The 23537-nt window shown below is 39.3% G+C and overlaps 1 protein-coding gene across 1 annotated transcript in view; it reads right to left on the bottom strand.

Annotated features, from left to right (window-relative positions):
- The window catches only part of LOC150086945 (uncharacterized), a 186351-nt gene that overhangs the window by 12658 nt on the left and 150156 nt on the right, over nt 1–23537 (bottom strand). The window contains exon 11 of the mRNA XM_090372329.1: nt 19187–19414. Coding sequence (XP_090228455.1) covers nt 19187–19414 — 228 coding nt within the window. The remainder of the gene's footprint in view (nt 1–19186; nt 19415–23537) is intronic.

The following is a 23537-nucleotide window of genomic DNA, read 5'->3' as shown; positions in this document are numbered from 1 at the left end:
TCATTAAAACGATTTTATTGCCCAATACTCCATTTTGCAGGGAGTGCCACATGGAGGCGTTCTCTCCTCACTGTTATTTTCTGCAGTTCTGGAACCATTTTTTGCATTCCATAAAGACAACTTTATTACATATGCTGATGACCTGAAATTCTTCGTCAAATCTAAAGCTCTACAATAAGTTAAGCAAACCAATTAACAAGCCAATGACACAATAAATGAACTAGAGCATTACCTTGACTGTATTGGACTACGTTTAAACCCAAGCAAATCTGCTCAGATGACAATTAAAAAGAAAAAGAGCAGGAACAATATCTCTATGCTGGTAAGCCGATGCGATGTTCCAAAGGTTAAATGGCAAGTAGACCTTGGCCTAAAATGGGATGAGGGACTAACATTCTCCGAGCACTTTGATTACATCAAAGCTAAAACATATGCAGCGCTCTAGGCTGCCAAACAGGAGTTAATTGACATTAGAAACCCAGATCGTATTAAAAAGTATATCTTGAAATGTATACTTCCCATCCCCTTCTATGCTTCACTCGGTGGGTCCTCTGCCCCACCGAGCAACCTGGAAGCTTTCTTAAGTATTGAATAGTGACTCTTGAGATGGTTAAATACGATCTCGAATCACCCATTTACCAAAAGTCATCCTACTTTCCAATCTCAGCATTCCTTCCTGGAAATAGACAATTAACATAAGAAACCTTTTCACATTAGCCCAGCTGCTAATAGGAAGATTAGACGCTCCCAGTATTGACGGCTTGTTTCACTCGCGTCGAGAAGACACCAGGATTCTTGAAACCAGATATCCTCTTCAAAGCAACTTAAAAAAGCTGGAGAGCCTAAGTCGCTTTTTTCCAGCAAACACAATAGAACTTTTCAATCAACTAAGAATTGAACCGGAAAAGCACTGTAACGAAAAGGTCTACAGATTGCAAGTCTTTGGTGACTCCTATCATCTCGTACAACTGTGCCCAGCCACTCAGCTCAAAAATTGCTTGATCCCTTTTAAATATTATTCTCGGTGTTCTTGATGCCAACCTAATATGGCAAAATTTTAAATATTCTATGATGTTCAAAGATGCCAAAAATTTAAATATTCTATTATGAAATCATCATTCCTCATATATTCCAAAATTCTGTATTCAACCTTTCAGGGTGAACGACCCATGGACTTTGTAACCTTTTGCTCATAGGTCCGCTTCCCACCTTAGAATGTAACTCTCGCCCTTCTAGCCAATGGCTGTCCAAGGGGTGTCTCTTCAACAGAGAAATAAATTGATAATAATAATAATAATAATAATAATAATAATAATAATAATAATAATAAAACTAGCAGAGGCGCTGTGTTAATAGCTTGAAGAAGTCAGCAAAAAGTCAGCAAAGGCTGTCTTTTTTTGGCGCATGCCAATTACATTTGAGAGAGGTTGAAACGGAAGTATGCCCAGCGCCAGGGTGTTACTGCCGTGGATTGGGTATGGGCTTGGCAAATTCAGGGTCCTGAGTTGGATATCATTCTTCTTGTTCTTTGTGATTCCATTCTCTCTCTCTCTCTCTCTCTTTTTGGTCCAAGCCGCCGAAATCTCAGGAAATTACTTGGCAGGGCAAAGTCTACAGGGTTCGTGGTTTGCCTCCATGGGGCGAAAGTGGGGAAACGTTGGGCCTCAGCAGGGGTCCATCGGCTAAACGACCAGATGAACAATGGTACACGACATCTCACAATTACAAAGCCCACACACTTTTAAATATCTGGCATTGTCACTGAATTGGTACACCCACAATGAAAGCAACGCAGAGATGGGGGAAATCCCTGGTGCCGCTAAACATTAATACCATTTCACTTTCTCTCTCTCTCTCTCTCTCTCTCTGTCAGGGTAATTGAGAAATTTTTTTTGGCTGGTGTAACAAAATCTTCAGGCTTCCTTGCACCATATGGATAATAATAATAATAATAATAATAAACAAAGTGGGGCCCTCCACCTCCTTTATGACATTATATTTGTCCTGTCCTAATCCTGGCTTATGCAGCAAGGTTTGGAGAGGGCGAGTTGAACTCACGTCCGTCCCTCGGATTCGTTTTTCTGCTAAGGGTTTTGCTCTTCTTAGCATGAAAACAGTATGTAGAACTGTGGTCACTAAGGCATTATAATAGCGGGGAAGATTCCCGCAGATCTGAAGGGAGTTCCCCGACAGAATTTCGGCATCGTGTCGTGCCCATTGAGCAAACTGGTTTTGCCTTGGATTTATCATTAGAACGGAGGCGAATCAATGATGAATTGGAGGCCATATGGCAACTTTAATGGAGCAATTCTGAGAAAGGATACCATTTATATACCATTATTCTCTCCGTACATCAGCCAAGGGCGTAGCTTTTGGCCTGGTGGCCTGCTGTGTCCTGACTGGACATGTCCTGAGGTGGAGATTGTTCAGTCTGGGGCTTGCTACCTCAGATATATTGTGCTGCAATGTCCGCAATATCTCGACCTTCGAGCGAGGGAGGGTCAGTCTCTCCAGGTCCATCTTGGTGAAGCTTTGCGAATACGGTTGGGAATATTTTGCGAATATTTTGGCTTGTTTGGGAAATTTATTAATAGCGTATTTGTGGACATGTGGATACGCAGTGCCGGATTAAGGCACGGGATAACAGGGCCCTTGCCCGTGGCGCCATTCTTTAAGGGGCGCCAAATTTGACCAATCATGAAAAAAAAAAAAAAAAATATATATATATCCTTAGTAAAGGGGGGCGCGAAAAAAGAGAGTTCTAAAACATGCCGATAGGGGATAATAGGTTGCTGCATAAGAGGAAAGACATGACAAAGTACCAACAAATAAATAAGACAAACCTTAATGAAATTACAAATTTTTCTTTGCTCTTTGCAAAAAAAAAAAACCCAAAAAGAAACTGAATTGTACTAAAGTTTTAAATCTAAACTAAAAAATAAGACCACTAAGAGAGCAGAAAATTTGCATAAATCTGAGTTAATTTAATTTTTCCAGCAGCAGAGAGCTATAAAGGCACAGCGTGAACATCGCAAGCGTATTCTGTAAGTTTACTGTTAACTGAGCATTTGCATGTGACTCTGCCTGATCGCGCTTTAATTGCGAAGTCCTTCTACGTTAATGGATGCAATGCAATGCAGCAGCCGTTGTGCGTGAATTTAGACGCTGTAAGAACTTATATCAAGGTCAATCAGCTGCAGCAGTTAGAAGGATGATTAACTGGGTCCTTTGTTGTTAAGCCTGGAAGAGGAAGCATTAGCATTAGCATTAGCATTAGTAGAGGCATTTGATGCAAGAAAGCAAGCTTATGCAGCATCAGCCAAAAAAAAAAAAATAAATAAAATAAAATAAAGAAACCACTTCCACTTCATCCTTCTGTTCGTTCAAAATACCTGTCCAGCTGAGCCTTAAACTTATTTAGGCTATCAACTTCCACGACAAGGGATGGAAGTCTGTTTCACCAACCAACCAACCACCCGCTGGCTAAAGGCAAATTTCCGCACATCTATCCTACATCTGTCTTTCCTCAGTTTGAGTTTATGCCCTCTCAGGTGATTATTCTGAGCGAGAGGAAGAATCCCATCAGCATTGAGCATGCTCAAACCATTCAAGGCTTTATATACCTCTATCCGATCACCTCGTTGGTGCCTAGTCTCCAGACACTGTAATTTGCAAAACTTAAGCCTTTCTTCGAAAGAGCACCCCTTTGTTCTATTCACTAATCTTGTTGCCCTTCTCTGTACTCGTTCCAGCAGCTTTACATCCTTCTTGAAATGAGGCCTCCAGACCTGTATACAGTACTCTAGGTGTGGCCTGCCCATTGCCTTATACAAGGGAAATAATCACCTCCTTATCCCTGCTAGAAAAAGTCTTATATATCATTGACAATACACCATGAGCTACTCTTGCAGCCCGTCTGCACTGCTCAGAGAATTTCATATCTGCCTGCACAACCACCCCCAGGTCCCTTTCATTCTTTACCACTGTCAGTGTAGTACCACAGAGTTGATACGTTGCTCTGGGGTTGCTGTTTCCCATGTGTAGTCCTTTACATTTGTCAATGTTAAACTTCATTTGCCACCTCTCAGCCCATCTGCTCAACCTTTCCAGATACTGTTGCAGCAGCATAGTGTCAGGAGTGTCCTTGACAACCCTGCCAACCTTTGTATCGTCTGCAAACTTCGACATTAAACTTGATATACCATCATCAATATCATTTATGAATACAGAAAACAATAATGGACCCAACACTGAGCCCTGAGGGACTCCATTAATAGCGTTAGTCCACGACGAACAGTATCCATTGATTATCACTCTCTGTCTTCTCCCCCTCAGCCACCCCTTTATCCACAGCAGCAATTTCCCTTCAATGTCACACTGCTCCAATTTGTGCAGCAGTTTTCCACGTGCAACAGTATCAAAAGCCTTTCTAAGATCCAAGTATATAATATCAAAGTTATTCCCTGCATCCAGTTCCTTTGTGACTGCATCATAGTATCCAATCAAATCGGTCAGGCAAGACTTCCCCTTAACAACACCATGCTGTGTCCGAGCTATAATTGAAGTCTTGTCTAAACGATCCTGCAGTGCTTCTTTAACCAGTGCCTCCATTAATTTTCCTGGAACAGAAGTTAAACTCACAGGTCTATAATTACTTGTGTCAGCCTTTGATCCTCCTTTGTGAATTGGGGTCACATTTGCACATCTCCAGTCTGTGGGTACCTCCCCTGAGTCCAAGGAAGCTCTCATAATTATGGCTAAGGGTTTGCTTACCTCCGCTGCTGCCTCCTTTAATATAACTGAATAGATCCAATCCACCCCGGGTGCCTTTCTTGTGTTTATCTTCAACAATTTCTCCTCCACTTTATTCTCAGTTATTACAAGATTCTGTAGCTTACTGCTAGAGTTGAATACACCTATGGCTTTCCCCTCGCTAAATAACTCCTGTGTGAATGTCGATGCAAAATATTCATTTAGTTTGTTAGCTACCTGAGCAGGATCATCAACAGTTGACCAATCGATATCAAGTGGACCAATCTGATTTATCCCCTTCCTTCTAGAGTTTACATAAGTAAAGAACTCTTTGCTGTTTTTCTTTGCATTCCTTTCCAATGATTTCTCGTAATCTGCCTTCGCCTGCCTAACCTCCTTTGTAACCTGGTTACAGATCAACATGTATCAGTCATAGGCTTCTCTGTCATGTGTTAATTTGTATGTATCCCATGCATGTTTCTTCTCTGCCATATGCCTCATCAGTTCATCTGACATCCATTTAGGGCTAAACATTGAACAATATTTCTTAGTTGGTATGTAAAGTCTAGTAGCTTCCATGATAAGTTCTTTGAATGCTTCCCATTTTGAATTTGCTGTTGGTAACATCATCAGTTGGTCCCACTGTAAAGAATTTAAATACTTTCTCAGTCCATCGTAGTCGCCTTTACGAAAGCAATAACCCTTCCCTTTACCCCTAATGGTAGTTAACTCTTTGAGTAAATCCCACTTCAGCACACTGTGATCACTGCCACATAGTGGTTCATTTATCTGCAGATTCTTAATGCATGAAGAATCACTGCTGATAATCAAATCAAGAGTATTCCTCCCTCTAGTTGCCGCCCGAACATGCTGATGTAGAAAACAATCATCCAATAAATCCACAAAAGCCTTGCTAATGTGTGAGTGACCAGCCCCCAAATTCCAGTCAATATCTGGGAAATTAAAATCCCCCATTATAAGACTCTCTGATTTACTGGCCCACTCTATTTCTTGTACAGTTTCTTATTATACTCATCAGAGTCATTAGGCCTATAGCACACTCCTACTCTCAATTTTGATCTCCCAATGCTTATGTCACACAAAACTGACTGGACACTGCACTGTCCGGCGATGTCCACTGGCTTCACTTCCTTGGATTTTATGTATTTCTTAACTAATAGCATAAACCCTCCTCCCTTCCTATCCAGTCTATCCTTTCTGTAGACGTTGTACTCCCCAAATTCCAGTTCTGCATTCCTTATATCTGTGTGACACCACGTCTCTGATATCCCAACAATATATGCCTTTGATGTTTTGAGCAATACCTCAAATTCATCAAATTTATTTACTAAACTCCTAGCATTGGTGTACACGCAAGTATACATGCACCTATTTCTATTCTTAGCTACCCTAACACAACCCATGTGTTTACTTGTACCGCAATGACTCCCGAGAAATCCTTGGCAAGGCATGCAAATAAAAACAGCAAAGAGTTCTTTACTTATGAAACTCTAGAAGGAAGTAAACTCTGAAATATCCTGCACCTTGTATTTCAGGCTTCTGCTCATTCCAATAGAAGCAGTGCAAGAATCTCTTTCACCTCTGCCAGTGGCTACTGTTAATCTATTCGTCTTTGTCACCTCCCAAGCTAGCAGTTTTCCAACCCACCTAACACTGCCTCGATAGCAGCAGCAAATATTCTTGAACCCTTTCTATTTAAGTGTATCCCATCCCTGTAGAAGCCATCTCTCCTGTTAACAAGTACAGTCCAGGCTGAAAAATATTCTACCCCTTGAGCCTTGCACAATCTTTCCAGGGCCGAATTGATCGACAAGGCTCTCATCATATACTCCCTCCTATCGTGTCTGGGTAGAATTGCAGACACTTTCAAATTCAACCCTATTTCACGGCTTTTTTTCAACAGTGACCTGTACTTGTTAAGCAAGAAAGGAAGCTTGTTTCACCTCGGGTACCAGAGGAAGTTGTAACAGTGTGCTGAAGTGGGATTTACTCAAAGAGGTAACTACCATTAGGGGTAAAGGGAAGGGTTATTGCTTCCGTAAAGGCGACTACGATGGACTGAGACAGTATTTAAATTCTATACAGTGGGACCAACTGATGATGTTACCAACAGCAAATTCAAAATGGGAAGCATTCAAAGAACTTATCTTGGAAGCTACTAGGCTTTACATACCAACTATGGAATATTGTTCAAGGTTTAGGCCTAAATGGATGTTAAATGAACTAATGAGGCATATGGCAGAGAAGAAAAATGCATGGGATACTTGCAAATTAACACATGACACAGATGCCTATGATAGATACAATTTGATATGCAATCAAGTTACAAAGGAGGTTAGGCAGGCGAAGGCAGATTACGAGAAATCCTTGGCAAAGGATGCAAAGAAAAACAGCAAAGAGTTCTTTACTTATGTAAACTCTAGAAGGAAGGGGATGAATCAGATTGGTCCACTTGATATTGATGGGTCAACTGTTGATGATCCTGCTCAGGTAGCTAACAAACTTAATGAATAATTTGCATCAACATTCACACATGAGGAGTTATTCAGCGAGGGGAATGCCAGAGGTGTATTCAACTCTAGCAGTAAGCTACAGAATCTTGAAATAACTGGGGGTAAAGTGGAGGAGAAACTGTTGAAGATAAACACAAGAAAGGCACCCGGGGTGGATTCGTTTATTATATTAAAGTTATATTAAAGGTGGCAGCAAAGGAAGTAAGCAAACCCTTAGCCATAATTATGAGAGCTTCCTTGGACTCAGGGGAGGTACCCATAGACTGGAAATGTGCAAATGTGACCTCAATTCACAAAGGAGGATCAAAGGCTGACACAAGTAATTATAGACCTGTGAGCTTAACTTCTGTTCCAGGAAAATTAATGGAGGCACTGGTTAAAGAAGCACTGCAGGATCATTTAGACAAGACTTCAGTTATAGCTCGGACACAGCATGGTTTTGTTAAGGGGAAGTATTGCCTGACCAATTTGATTGGATACTATGATGCAGTCACAAAAGAACTGGATGCAGGGAATAGCTTTGATATTATATACTTGGATCTTAAAAAGGCTTTTGATACTGTTGCACATGGAAGACTGCTACACAAATTGGAGCAGTGTGACATTGGAAGCAAATTGCTGCTATGGGTAAAGGGGTGGTTGAGGGGCAGAAGACAGAGAGTGGTAATCAATGGACACTGCTCATCGTGGACTAATGTTATTAGTGGAGTCCCTCAGGGCTCAGTGTTGGATCCATTATTGTTTTCTGTATTTATAAATGATATTGATGATGGTATATTAAGCTTAATGTCGAAGTTTGCAGACGATACAAAGGTTGGCAGGGTTGTCAAGGACACTACTGACACTATGCTGCTGCAACAGGATCTGGAATGGTTGAGCAGATGGGCTGAGAGGTGGCAAATGAAGTTTAACATTGACAAATGTAAAGTACTACACATGGGAAACAGCAACCCCAGAGCAACGTATCAACTCTGTGGTACTACACTGACAGTGGTAGAGAATGAAAGGGACCTGGGGGTAGTTGTGCAGGCAGATATGAAGTTCTCTGAGCAGTGCAGACGGGCTGCAAGAGTAGCTCATGGAGTATTGTCAATGATATACAGGAATATTTCCAGCAGGGATAAGGAGGTGATTATACCCTTGTATAAGGCAATGGTCAGGCCACACCTAGAGTACTGTATACAGGTCTGGAGGCCTCATTTCAAGAAGGATGTAGAGCTGCTGGAACGAGTACAGAGAAGGGCAACAAGATTAGTGAATTGTACAAAGGGGTGCTCTTACGAAGAAAGGCTTAAGTTTTGCAAATTACAGTGTCTGGAGACTAGGCACCAGCGAGGTGATCTGATAGAGGTGTATAAAGCCTTGAATGGTTTGAGCATGCTCAATGCTGATGGGATTCTTCCTCTAGCTCAGAATAATCACCTTAGAGGGCATAAATTCAAATTGAGGAAAGACAGATGTAGGATAGACGTGCGGAAATTTGCCTTTAGCCAGCGGGTGGTTGGTTGGTGGAACAGACTTCCATCCCTTGTAGTGGAGGTTGATAGCCTAAATAAGTTTAAGGCTCAGCTGGACAGGTATTTTGAACGAACAGAGGGGGAAGTGGAAGTGGTTTTTTTTTGGCTGATGCTGCATAAGCTTGCTTTCTTGCATCAAATGCCTCTACTAATGCTAATGCTAATGCTAATGTAACGGCTATCGTCGACTGAGCCATGGATACAGCTGCTGGAACTAGTAGCAGCACACGACAATTGATTTCCCACATTCCACTTTGTGGAAAATTCTTTTCCTCATCTATATAAGATCAGTCCCAATCAGCAGTTGCAAAGAGATGATCCTGAAAAACGAATGGCATTTGTTCTAACGTTTTTGAACAGAATGGAAATGGACGATGGCTGGCTATGGATCATTCCTTTGGGAGATGAGGCCCATTGATTGTTGGCAGTCACATCTCGATGGGACTGCCAACGCTCAATTGCCATAGCGTACACCACAGAGAAGTAAGATATTACTCTGTCGCCTACATGAGCCAATGTCTGGGCCTAGACCATGTAGATAGACTGCCGAATATGGGCTTCAGAAGCACCGCACGCTATTCGGCAAATTGCACTCACCGAAAATCACCATCTAGTGTGGTGGGACTTCAAATTTCATCCAAGGGCCATACTTTCTCGAGGAATTGCAACCAGCAGGAGCAGCCTCCTGTTCCATTACAGCACAAAGATATCGTCACGTGCTGAGTAGTTTATTCTTATCTGCAGCAAAGAGGATGCCTGGATGAGAATTTTAATGCAAGATGGGGTCCCTTCTCATATCCCACTACAAGTACAGCAACTTCTCCGGCATCAGTTTACTGCAGAGTCATTAGTCATGTTTTCCATTACAAAGCCACCACGTTCGCCTGACTTTACATCGTGTGATTTTTGGCTGTCGGGTTAGCTCAAGGCCAATGTCTATCGAGGAAGTCTTGAAAGGACAATGTAACGCAGCATGTGCAGAACGTTACTCCGTAGATGTTGCATTCTGCAGTCGGGTATGCTGTGCATCGAATGCAATTTTCTGGTCCAGGATCCTTCTCCCCATGCCTTGAATAGTTTGCTTGCTAATTTTGGTGGCATTCCGCTTCTTACTTAGAGCTACAGAGAACTCTGAATAGTGATACTTTAATTATGACCACCCTGTACTTTCAGCAGCCCAGTGTACATGTACAAATAGCTCACCTAAAAATATTAATAATGTAAATTGACAGTTAGTGGAACCATGTTATGCTACAGTGAGATATTAATGAAGCAAAAGAGTTTTTGAATAATTGCAAAAATTTTGACAATCCCCTGTCCACCACAAAAATTTTGTCCGCCTTCACCATTTCACAATTCAGTTGCAATATTCGTAGTTGGGATACTCTTAAAACATAAGAATATTGTAATCCGAGGCTTGACTTGATAACCTAAACCCATTACACAATGGATGTGTTCATTATCATGAGGAAAAGTAGGCATTCCTATCACTGTTGATTAATTCAGATCACAGGATACATGATAGGCCATGAAAACAGTCTATAAATCTTAATGTTTTAATCAATCTGCCGAACAACAACAGTGCCTCACGTTGCTTTCTCCAAATGCAGATTCACTCATCATGATAGAGTTGGAAACGGGATTCAGTAGATTTCCACATCGGTAGTCCAGTGTTGGTGCAAGGCTCAGTTTCTTGCATCTCGCAGTGATCACGGGTACTTGTGACTGCCATCAATTGCCATAGCCTACACCACAGAGAAGTAAGATACTACTCTGGCACCTACACGAGCCAATGTCTTGGCCTAGACCATGTAGATAGATTGCCATATTGGTTTTTGATTTAGTTACAAGTTATAAATTTTTTTGCCGATAACTTGGATCTAAAGGTAGGCATAGACCTGTTAAGTTGCTGGTTACAAGGTTTTTTATTCTTATTTCTTATCGTTCCTATGTTGCTGCAATGGCATGATCGGCACTCGTCTCCATTGTTGTAGCATAGGAACAGCAGCCATTTTCCATATATCTTGCCATGCTGTTCCAAACTTGAGTATAATACTTTGATTTGTGCATACACAGGCAGTTAGTTTAGATTAGGAATGTGTTTTTGAGTTGACCGTGTTAAACGTAATATTCATAATTACGATAGATTCGCCATCCCCGTTATCATCTTCATGGCGACAATAACATTCAGAACTCTGCTGAAAACTAGCCTAAAAGCGATCAATAAGATATCGCACGATTAGTCTCTGATTCCTCTATTGATTAGTAGTTTTGCGCTCTATTGATTAGTAGTTTTATTAGGTTTTGCGCACCCCCGTAATTTCTCCCAATACACAAAAATGTCCGGTTTGAAAAGACAGCAGGCTGCCACTGAAAAGACAAACCAGGCAAGTAGTTTCTCAGAATGGGCAGGACATTGGGGCCGAGTTTTCTTCAAGATCCATCGGTGGGTCATATCTGTCCACAAAATCATCCCAAACAAGTGACTCAGGAGAGCTAATGACAGTGAGATGAGCTCCAAACCTGAGTTGACCAAAGACTAATAATTAATCTTGTTAGAGTAATGAGCATAAAGGTGAGCCAATACCTCAAAAACCTATGGAATCCGTTGGATGTTGTGGTTGCCTTCAAAACACAACTACAGGAATTGACTGCCACACAAAGCAATGGGAAAACATCAGCAGTGCACCAAATTTGTCATCCAGAACCAAGTGCTTTCAAAATAGCTGGAGTTAACCAAAAAATAGAAAGTTTACCAGAGGCAACAACCATTAACCTATGTGCAGGAGTTTAAGACAAATAGCAATAATGGAAAAGCTTCAAAAAAGGAAGGCCAGGCTATGACATCTGGAAACCCTCTGAAAAAAGAACATAGTCATAATACGGCTCAAAAAACAGGGTACACTGGATACTAAGGAAGTAGCCAAGAAACTTGTTACAAATAAACTGCAATTACACCTCAAGCAAGTAAAGATGAAAGCATGCAAAAGAACGTAATACAGGAATTTTTATAGAGACTGCCATTAAACAAGGTAATGAAATCATAAAGGCTCATCCAGAGGTGGTTAAGTTAGGATTGAGCTATTCGCAAGAGCACCAATTGGAAGCTGTACTTTGGAGTGAAGTCATGGTACATGGTCTACCAGTCTGACTGATGCGTGGACATGGCATATGCCTGGAAAATCTACCTGATAGACTGCCTTAACTGAGAATGAAGTTTGACCGAGGTAGTGACATGGTCTGGGTCTATTTTTCATGGTTTTACCTAGGACCATTAGTTGTTTTGGCAAAAACCTCAAATCCTGAGGTCTAGCTCTCTAAATTATTTAATATTTTTTAAACTTACAGCAGCTTAGAGCCTCAGGATTTTGACATGAACCCGGTAGTCAATTCAGCACCCTGTAAAAGCACCTGGCTATTTGTTGTGAAAAGCCTTATTACTGTATGGAATAAAGATTTATTATTTTAGGTATATTCTATCCAGATGTCCTGAATCAGTAGGGTAATGCTCCATGTTATACTGCTTGTTGGTTGTAATAAATAGTACAGTTTTAGGAGCATCAGAGAATAAGGCCATATTGCTTCGTGTATACTGTAAATTGCTTGTGTTCTGATGTCAACTTTCCGTTTTCTGGATGAAAAACATGAGTTTCTACGTGAAATAAACCATGCAACTCTCATATGAACTGACCAACTCAGTCATGTTGTGAAAAAGACCTACCTATAAAAATTCCTTGTCATCAATAGGACTTGAACTCGGGTTTTTCCATTCAGTAAAGTGGGTTAATTGTCTGATGGCACCAGGATTTTTCCATCCAGTAAAGTGTGTTGTCTGATTGCACCAGGGTTTTCCCTCATCTCCACATTGTGTACTGTTTTTGTGACAGAACTCTGTTGAGGCCAGACTTTTAAAGTGTGGGGAGTGGAATGTCATGTAGTGTTATGTTCTGTTGTTTTCTGATCATTTAGCCATTGGGCCCCACCGTTGCCCACACTTTGCCACGAGGAGACAGGTCAGGCACCCAGTAGATTAAGTACTCTGGCAGGCCCTGCCACCTAATTTCTTAGGATTTCAGTGACAAGGCCTATTTATAAAAAAAATAAAGGGTTTTTTTTTTTTTTTTTAGAAGCATTAGCAACTAAGGCCATATTGCTCCGGGGGTCATTCCCTGCCCTTTCCGCATCCTCCGTATTTGGTGGACACGGGCTTGAACCCCAGTCTAATCAAGAATCGTGTGCTACGCACTGCTGCTCCTGCCCATGGAGGCGCCATAAATAAAAAAGGGATGGGGGGGTTCATCTTATTCACTAGAATTTGGAAAGGCCAATAGAGATTTTCAAGACAGCGGTTGAATTTAGATGTTGATTAGAATTTGGCAGCATTGTTAAAGGGGACGTACTTGATCAGTTTAGTTACGAGTGGGGGGGGGGGAGATTGAAGATTGGGGTGAAACAGGTAGGATAGGGACAACAGAGTAGGCATTCCCAAAGTGGTCAGTGGGGATGGGCCCCACCAGGCAAAGTATGGGGGAGGCAGGAAGGGTAGAATCCATTTGGACTGACATGCAATTATACTGCAATCACAGCATGGATTTGTTACGGGGCAGTCTTGTCTAACCAATCTGATAGGTTACTATGATGCAAAAAATAATTTTGACATCATATACTTGGAATTCAGGAAGGCTTTTTTTTTGATACTGTTCCACATAAAAGACTGCTGTACAAACTGGAGCAATGTGGCATAAGGGCAAGTTACTGCTATGGATAAAGGAACTAATGTTATTAGTTGAGTTCCCCAGGGTTCAGTGCTGGGTCCACTGTTGTTTTCACTATTTATCAGTGATAATGATAAAGGAATACCAGGCATAATGTATAAATTTGCAGATGATACAAAGGTAGGCAAGGTAGTTAACAATGGTAATTAAAAGTACGTTGCTGAAACAAGCTCTAGAAAAATTAAGCAAATGAGCTGGGAAATGGCAATTGAAATGTGAGGTACTGCATATGGGTAGCAGTAACCTCAGAGTAACTTATCAACTGCGTGGTACCACACTCAGGGCAGTTGAGAATGAAAAATTCCTGGGAGTAATTGTGCAATCAGACACGAAATTCCCTGAGCAGCGCAGAAATGCTGCCAGGACAGTGCAAGGAATTTTTTCAATGATATACAAGAATTTTGCTAGCAGGGATAAGGGGTCATTATCTCTTTGTATAAGGTCATGATTAGGCTGCATCTTGAGTACTGCATACAGGTCTGGAGGCCCCACTTTAGGAAGGATGTAGATTGGAGTAACAAGTGCAGAGGGCAACCAGATTGGTGAAGGGAACAAAAGGGAGCTCTTACAAAAGGTTTGTTCTGCAAATTGCAGCATCTCGAGACTAGGCACTTGCAGGGAAATCTGATCAAGGGTTTAAAGCCCTGAATGGATTGAGTAAGCTGAATGTTAATGGTATTCTTTCGCTTGCTAAGCCTACACATGAAGGGACATGAATTTAAGTTGAGGAAGGATGGCTGCAGGATAGATTTGCAGAAGTTTCCCTTCAGCCAGAGGGTGGCTGATTGTTGGAACACGCTTACATGCAGAAGTGGATGGGTCAAATAAATTCAAGAGAGAACTAGACTTCTTTTGGCTGATGCTATATAAGCTTGCTTTCTTGAATCATTTGCCATTACTTTTACTATACCAAAATTCCATAAATGCAAGATCTCTATTTATTTACTGTTTACTGGTCAATATCTCTCCATCTCCATCCTCCGTAAGTGCATCTCATACTTCATGGCATGAAGGTTAGTTAAAGTCTTGTTTGCACGGGATAAAAGTTTAGCTTCTTTGTAAACACAGCTTGTTTGTCAGAGGCCCGTCTGGATTAATGCTAAGCTGTTTTATGATTTTAACAGATTTTTTCTTGGCATCTCATTTGAAATTAATTTATGTTCACATGTTAATGGCATATGGGTGCTCTTTTGTTGGGAGTGTGGGTTTTTAACTTGTTTCCTGATAACTAAAATTCATAGTAAGTGTTAAGTAAATTTATTGTGCATTTCTACAATCTTGCAAATACATGGAAATATGTCAAATAGATAATTTATTCTTTGGTGAATTATGAGGAGGGAAAAGTTACATTGATTACTTTTATTTGGGTCCATAACTAGATATAGTTATATCTAGTATGTGAATCATTCAGAAAACAGAACTCACTGAAAACTGGCTTGTCTCCTATCTCAAGTTTGCCAGATAAATATGCTCCTGCATTATCCAGTGAAATATTATCCAGACTCCACATTCAGAAGGAAATATGTTTCTTCACTTTTTTTTTTTTTGCATTTTAAAAAATACAAAAAAGTGAAGTGTTCTAATAGGCACAGAAAATTTCCTGCAGCCACCAGTGCTGCAAGAGTGTGTCAATCATGAAATGAGAAGGTGGGGGGGAGATGTAAAAGCCTTTACTTTTATTCTTATAAAAGTATAAAAAATCATCTTGCAAAAAATATTCTATGCTATTATTTTGTTTTTCTCCTTCTCATTATTATTTTATTTTTTTTTTAAATGGAATATTACCAAGTGATGCTGCTGGTGATCACCTTGGTAACTTCATGGTGCCAAGTTTTTTGTTTACAAGCTCTCCGTTTATCTGTGCTTGAATTTTGATATTTCATGTTTGATTAGATTTATTATTATCCAAAAATCAGCAATCACCCGGTCCCACAGCTGCCAGATTTTGGATAACACCTGTAACACAGTACTTTTTGTAGTTAACTATGAAGGTACTAAGGAATAATAACCCCTAGTCTCCAAGGGATTATTATCAATTTTGAACCAACAAAAGTGAAGCTTCCCACAGGAATGCTTCTTTATATCAATACTAATCGTGTTGCTTTTTACTGCACCTTTTCTAGCAGATCCACATCCATCCTAAAAACAGCATTATAAAATAGAATAATTACCATTTTGTCCTCACTAACAAAATTCCTATTCATCTTAGAAAGGACATGTGCTATCCTAGCAGTCTACCAACACTGTTGAAATTGCACAATTACTCCACGCCTGTTTTCATTGTCAAATGCATCGTTTGATGTTTCCCACCTGATAAGATAATCCAGGATTACTATTACCCAAATGCAAAACCTTCAGGGATGGACAGAAAGATGGCAGCAATGTTTTAATGTTGCAAAATGCAAGGTTTTACACTTTCGTAATAAAATCCCCAAAATAACATATATTGGGAGGAGCTGAATTATAAACAGAAATGTATTTTAGATATAACGTACTTCACACAGGGTGCAAAGGAGGACTATGGTATTCTACCAATGATCTATCGAACACTTGGGTGTAGAGATGGAGGTTAAAATCTCATTGAATAAGGCAATGGTGAGATTGCACTTGGAATTCTGTGTTCAAATTTGGAAGAGGAGAAAAATGTATAGGATGCATATAAAGTATCAGGTGACACAGTAGCCTATGGCAGATATAAACTAGTCTGTAATCAAGTCACAAAGGAGGTTAGGCAGGCGAAGGCAGATTACGAGAAAACTTTGGCAAAGGATGCAAAGAAAAACAGCAAAGAGTGCTTTCCTTATGAAAAGAGTTCACTAAACTCTTTACTTATGTTTCCTTCTAGAGTTTAGTAAAGAACTCTTTAACTAAACTCTAGAAGGAAAGGGATGAATCAGATTGGACCACTTAACATAGATGGGTTGACTATTGATGATCGTGCTCTGGTAGCTGATAAACTGAATGAGTATTTTGCGTCTACATTCACATGAGAGTTATTCAATGAGGAGAGTTCCAGACATTTATCAAACTAACAGGGAGCTAAGTGATTTTGTAAAGTGGAGGAGATATTGTTGAAGTTAAACGTAAAAAAGGCACCTGGGGTGGACAGTATCTATCCAGTTATATTAAAGGAGGAAGCAAAGGAAGTAAGCAAACCCTTAGCTATACTTATGAGAGCTTCCTTGGACTCAGAGGAGGTCCCCATGGACTGGAGATGTGCAAATGTATCACCAATTTACAAAGGGAGTTCAAAAGGTGACAAGCAACTATATACCTGTTAGTTTAAATTGTGTTACAGAGAACATAATGGAATCACTGGTTAAAGAAGGATCATCTAGACAAGACTGCAGTAATAGTTAAGACACAGCATGGATTTGTTAAAGGGAGGTCTTGTCTGACCAATTTGATTGGATGCTATGATGTGGTCACAAAGGAACTGAATACTAAAAATAATTTTGATATCACATACTTGGATTTCTGGAAAGCTTTTGATACTGTTGCACATGGAAGACTGCTATACAAATTGGAGAGCTATGGCATTAAGGGTAAATTGCTACAATGGATAAAGGATTGGTTGAGTGGGAGATGATAGAGAGTGGTAATCAATGGACACTGCTCTTCGTGGACAAATGTTATGCCGACCGGGCTAGCCGAGTGGGCAAAGTACCTGCCCGGCAACCCAAAGGTCGCGGGTTCGATTCCCGCCTCGGGCTTGGATCAAAGTACTGCAAAAACCTTGGGAGGTGCAATATGGCCACAGAAGCCGATGCGCCAACAACTACCAAATCAAAAAAAAAAAAAAAAAAAAAAACAAATGTTATTAGTGGAGTTCCCCAGGGTTCGGTGTTGGGACCATTGTTGTTTTGTATATTTATCAATGATATTGATGAAGGTATATCAGATTTAATGTCCAAGTTTGCAGATGATACAAAGGTTGGCAGGGTTGTTAACGACAGTAAAGACAGTATGCTACTCCAACTGGATCCAGATAAGTTGGGCAAATGGGCTGAGAAGTGGCAACTGAAGTTTAACATTGACAAATGCATAGTACTGCATATGGGTAACAATAACCAAAGAGAAACATACCAACTGTGTGGTACTAACTCAGGGAATTGGAAAGTGAAAAAGACTTGTAGGTAATTGTGCAGTCAAATACAAAGTTCGCTGAGCAGTGCAGATGGGCTGCCAGAGCAGGTCATGGAATCTTGTCAATGATATATAGGAATTTTGCTAGCAGGGACAGGGAGGTGATTATCCCGTTATACATGGCAATGGTCAGGCTACACCTGGAGTACTGTGTACAGTTCTGGAGGCCTCATTTTAGGTGGATGTAGAGTTGCTAGAACGAGTACAAAGAAGGGCAACAAGATTGGTGAGGGGAACAAAGGGGGGCTCTTACGCTTAAATTCTGTAAATTGCAGTGCCTGGAGAGTAGGTACCTGCAAGGTGATCTGACTGAGGTGTATAATTCCTTGAATGGGTTGAGCAAGCTGAATGCTGATGGGATTCTTCCTCTTGCTCAAATTAAGAACCTGAGGGGGGGGCACAGTTTCGAACTGAGGAAAGACAGTTGTAGAATAGATGTGCGGAAATTTTCCTTTAGCTAGCGGGTAGTTGATTGGTGGAACAGACTTCCATCTTTTGTTGTGGAAGTTGATAGCCTAAATAAATTTAAGGCTGAGCTGGACAGGCATTTGGAATGAATGGAGGGGTGAAATGGGAGGATTTTTTTAATTTTTTTTTGCTGATGCTGCATAAGCTTGCTTTCTTGCATCGTATGCCTCTACTAATGCTAATGCTAAATATGAAGTCTGCACCGGAAAAATAAAAAAATAAAAAAAGGATTGAGCTTTTGAAACGGTTCAAATTTGGTTAACACACTTTGTGACCTTGCAAAAGGTTTGCCCATATGAGGAAAGATTTTAGGTATGCGAGCTGTAGAGCTTAGTAACAAGGTAGCTTAGAGAGGATCTGACTGAGGTCTAAGAGACTCTGAGAGGGGATAGTAAAAATTGTTGCGTGCATGTGCGGTTGTCTGTATCCGTACATTCATGTACACTACTAATATGCCCAGTAATGGCATCTAATTAAATAAATATATCAACATAAAAACCTTTGTGGTTTGATTGCATGAAACTTGAACATTATACAAAATAAAATAATTTATGTATTTATTTATGAGGTGAAACAAATGACCTCTATTTACATTAATGTATCAATCTAAAGCCATTGAAGTTTGATTGAAAGAAAATATCATTATCTGAAATAATTGAACTTTTAAAACCATGAAGAGAGTGGAACAGGTTTGTTCCTATTTACTATTTTAAACCTGTAAAAATTACAGAAGTCTTTTTTTTCCCTTTTTTTTTTAATGAAAACCCCAAATACAAAAGAAGATAATTGTTGACATTAGACTTGAATTTCTGTAGACTGTAATTTAAATCTAGGAATGTTAATATCTTTAATTTTCCTGTAGTTCATTTTATATATTTGTATGGATGATATTTAATGATAGTGACTGATAACACAGAAAACAGTACCAATTTTTTATATTGTACAAATTTATGCAGAAACAAGTGTAAAGTAATTATACTTGTCATAATAATACTGTATCACAGATCTGGTATCTGACTCTTGACTGTGAATTATACGATATAATTTGAAGGTCAAGAATAGGATATAACTGATGGGCATCATAGTATGTTAAAGGATTTTCTTTCTGCTGTAGGGGAATATTATTTGGGCAAATTTTTTGTAGAAATTCATGCATAGTAGGCAAATATAAATCAGTTTCCTTCAAAAGGCACTCTGGACGCATTCCTTTAAAAAAGGTGACCTAAAATAAACAAATATATGTTATTAGTCATCATATAGTACAATTTATATATTTAAAATATCTTATTAATATACTCTGCATTCAGTGTATTTATGCTTCATGTGGCATGAAGTGCATTCTGCTTCATGCCAAATTGTCTAAAGTAAGTACTGTAGACAATTTGGCATGAAAATTAGTTAAACAAAAACAAAAGTATTAGTATACTGGTAGTGGCAAAAAAATGCAAGTAATCATATAAAAAAAAAATTTTAATTTATTTAAACTATTCACTTCCACAACACCAAATGGAAGTTGTTCCAACAACTCAATCACTCTCTTGCTGAAAGCAAATTTCTGTACACATGTACCTTAATATCCATCCTTTTTCCATTTATGTTGATTTTCCCTCACATGTGTTTTATGAGGAGTAAGGTTGCCCTTACTCCTCCACATTGACAAGGAGAAAATTGAGTATATTGAGTAATGCAAAGCCATTAGAAAGAGACTCAGAGAGGACATAAGAAAATTTAACACAACGAAAGTAGAACAAGAATTAAGGGAAAGCAAAGGATTTAAATTAGCAGCCATGAGCAGTAATAATACAGAAAGACAAATGATACTGAAACTGAAGAATAGCAATGGTGTACTTATAAATAGCAGAGAAGACATAATTCAAATAGCAGAAGGCTACTATAGAGAATTATACAAGAAGCGAGGGAACGATACCAGCAGTGGGGAAGATGGATCACAAATTAGCAACACATACAACATACCCGATATTCTTCCTGATGAGGTAGAACATGCGTTGAAGAAAACGAAGAATCAGAAAGCCTCGGGGGAAGATGAAGTTACTGTAGAGTTGTTAAAATTGGGAGGAAGAGACATAACACAAAAACTGGCAAGGCTCTTCACAAAGTGCATTAGAAAAGGTGTGATGCCTAAGCAGTGGAGTAATGCAATCATAGTTTGCTGCATAAGAAAGGAGATAAATCAGAAATTGGAAATTACAGACCAATTAGTTTGTTATCCCACATCTACAAGTTGTTCACAAGGGTCATTACTAACAGATTAGAAAGAATACTTGATGAGAATCAACCGAAAGAGCAAGCTGGCTTTAGGACAGGATTCTCAACTATGGATCACCTTCACGTAATATCACAGCTAATGGAGAAAGAAAATGAATATAAAACCCCATTATGCCTGGCATTTGTGGATTATGAAAAGGCATTTGACTGCATATAGCATAAAGCAATGTTTCGGGCACTGGAAAGACAAGGCATAGATACCCCATATATTATGATTTTGAAGAAAATATATGAGAATGCTACTTCCTTTATTACACTAGACAAAGACAGTAGTAAATTTAAAATTGAGAAAGGAGTTCGACAAGGAGACACAATATCTCCGAAGTCGTTTACTGCTGCCTTTGAGGAAGCTTTCAGAAGATTAGACTGGTTGCAGAAAGGAGTCAATATTAATGGAGAGTACCTAAACCATTTACGATTTGCGGATGATATTATTGTCATAAGCCACGATCCCAAAGAATTAGAGGAAAATCTTAATCAGTTATGCACAGTTAGTAAGGATTTTGGACTAAAGATGAATATGGCTAAAACAAAAGTAATGATGAACAAGTATGCCACAGAAAGAGAAATAATGATTGAAGGAGCAGTAATTGAAAAGGTGGAGTCATATACTTATCTGGGACAAGTCATTAGCTGTAACAATGATAAATGGCTGGAAGTCAAGAGAAGAATAAATTTTGGATGGATAGCATTCAGGAAATATAGTCACATACTGAAGAGCAATGTTCCAGTTTGTCTGAAACGTAAAATAATGAACCAATGTATACTCCCCACCATGACTTATTGAAGCGAAACTTGGGCACTCACCAAAAGAATGGAAGAGAAGCTGAGAACTACACAGCAAAGAATAGAACGAATTATATTGGGAATCAGACTGTTAGATAAGAAGAGAAACACATGGATTAGGCAGCAAACTCAAGTAAAGGACATTCTTATCAAAACTAAAGAACTAAAATGGTCTTGGGCAGGACACATAGCTCGAAGACATGATGACAGAGGGACTAAGAAAATAACAGAATGGTATCCAAGAGGAGCTAGAAGAAAACCCGGAAGAGAACGACGGAGATGGACATTGAAATTCATGAGTTTGTGGGTAGTATTTTGCACAAAAGAGAAGGAACTGGAAAGTTGCTGGAGAGGTCTTCATCCTGCAGTGGATTGAAAATGGCTGATGATGATGAAGGTTGCCATGAGCATTTAGTTTTGTCAATCCATTTAACCTAATACTACGTGTGGGAGTCTAAGGGATCCGAAGTTGAGTTTTTTTTTTTTCCCCCCCCATGGGTAAATTTATTAGAAGGAATGTTCAAAACAGTGGATAAAATGTATTTATTTTACCTTAAAGAACCACTGTTTTTGCCTATTCCTTCTAATAATTAGCCCACTTCTTTAATCTTTACTGGCCATGGTTTATTAGAATTTTTGTGTCTGGTTAAAGGTTAAAGCCTTAAATGGTTCAATTAAACTTCTTTGTCTATGTTTAATTCATTAGTATTAAATGTGAAAATATCGCTTTTTTGTGCCTTTATTGGATAATTTATTTTATTTGGTTTTTTTTAGGAGCATTAGCAACTAAGGCCATATTGCTCTGGGGATATGCGGTGGTTATTCCCTGACCTTTCCGCATCCTACGTATATGGTGGTCATCGGCACGAACCTGGGTCTAGTCAAGAAGCATATGCTATGCACTGCTGCTCCTGCCCACCTGGCTACGGAAGTGCCTTTTTGGATAATAATGCATATTCTGTCATATAAGTCAACTTTAAAGCACAAAAAATTTGCCTATTTTTAAGGTTAAGCTATACTCTGAGTATAAAATCCCTCAACTTGAATTAAAGGCAAGTGCTTGAGTAAGAAAGACAAATTAATATCAGTATATTTACAATTTATTACACCTATATTTTTACACAAATATATATTGTTTCCCACTTATAAAACCTGGAAAATTTGTCCTTCTTAAGACAAAACAGATCTTGGAATTTTTCAGGATTTATGTTCTGAGGTCCACTTAGAGGGTTTTCAGGAAGTCAACTATGAGATTGTCAATTTCTTATAGCAATTGACAAAATTGCTATAGGAAATTATAGGAAATTGCTATAGAAAATTATAGGAAATTGGCAAAATTGATATAGGAAATTATAGCAATATAATTTCTTATAAGAAATTATAATTACAACTTGAAGTAAAGGCAAATTTATTGCTTTCTTCACAGTTACTGTGCAGTGCAATAAACCGTCACAATGCAATCTTTAAAAAGAAAGAGTAGAAATAACTGAATGAAATTAAGGAGACAATGGTTCTTAATCTTAACCCAGCAGTGGTCACATTCCAGTTAGGTGCAATGGAAGTTGAACTACCCAATCAGAAAAAAGTTGAAAAAGAGAGTTGAAAAAAAAAAAAAAAAAAAAGCCATGAATTAGGGTTGAATTTGAAAGTGTCTGCAATTCTTGCCGGACACGATAGGAGGGAGTATATGACAAGAGCCTTATCGATCAATTCGGTGATGGAGAGATTGTGCAAGCCTCAAGGGGCAGAATTTTTCTCAGCCTGGTCTGTGCTTGTTAACAGGAGAGACTACTTCTATAGGGATGGTATACACTTAAAAAGAAATGGCACAAGAATATTTGCTAATGTTATCGAGGCAGTGTTAGGTGGGTTGGAAAACTGCTAACATGGGGGGGGAGATACATGGACCAATAGATTAACAGTAGCCGCTGGCAGATGTGAAAGTGATTCTTGCACTGCTTCTATTGGAATGAGCAGTAGCCTGGAAAATCAGATGCAGGGGATTTCAGAGACTGCTGGGAGTCATTGCAGTTTTTAAATTCTGTACAGTGGAATCAACTGATGATGTTACCAACAGTAAATTCTAAGTGGGAAGCATTCAAGGAATTAATCGTGGATGCTACTAAAAGATTCATACCTATTAAGAAATATTGTTCAAGGTTTAGGCCTAAATGGTTGTCAAATGAACTAATGTGACTCGTTGGTTGGTTTTTTATATTTTTTTTTTTAGGAGCATTAGCAACTAAGGCCATATTGCTCCGGAATATGTGGTG

This window comes from Mastigoproctus giganteus, chromosome 4 (genome assembly GCF_048544385.1).
Source record: "Mastigoproctus giganteus isolate SK-2022 chromosome 4, ASM4854438v1, whole genome shotgun sequence".
Taxonomy (NCBI): Eukaryota; Metazoa; Arthropoda; class Arachnida; order Uropygi; family Thelyphonidae; genus Mastigoproctus; species Mastigoproctus giganteus.
The sequence above is the reverse complement of the archived record's forward strand: the minus strand, read 5'-3'. Positions and strand labels throughout refer to the sequence as shown.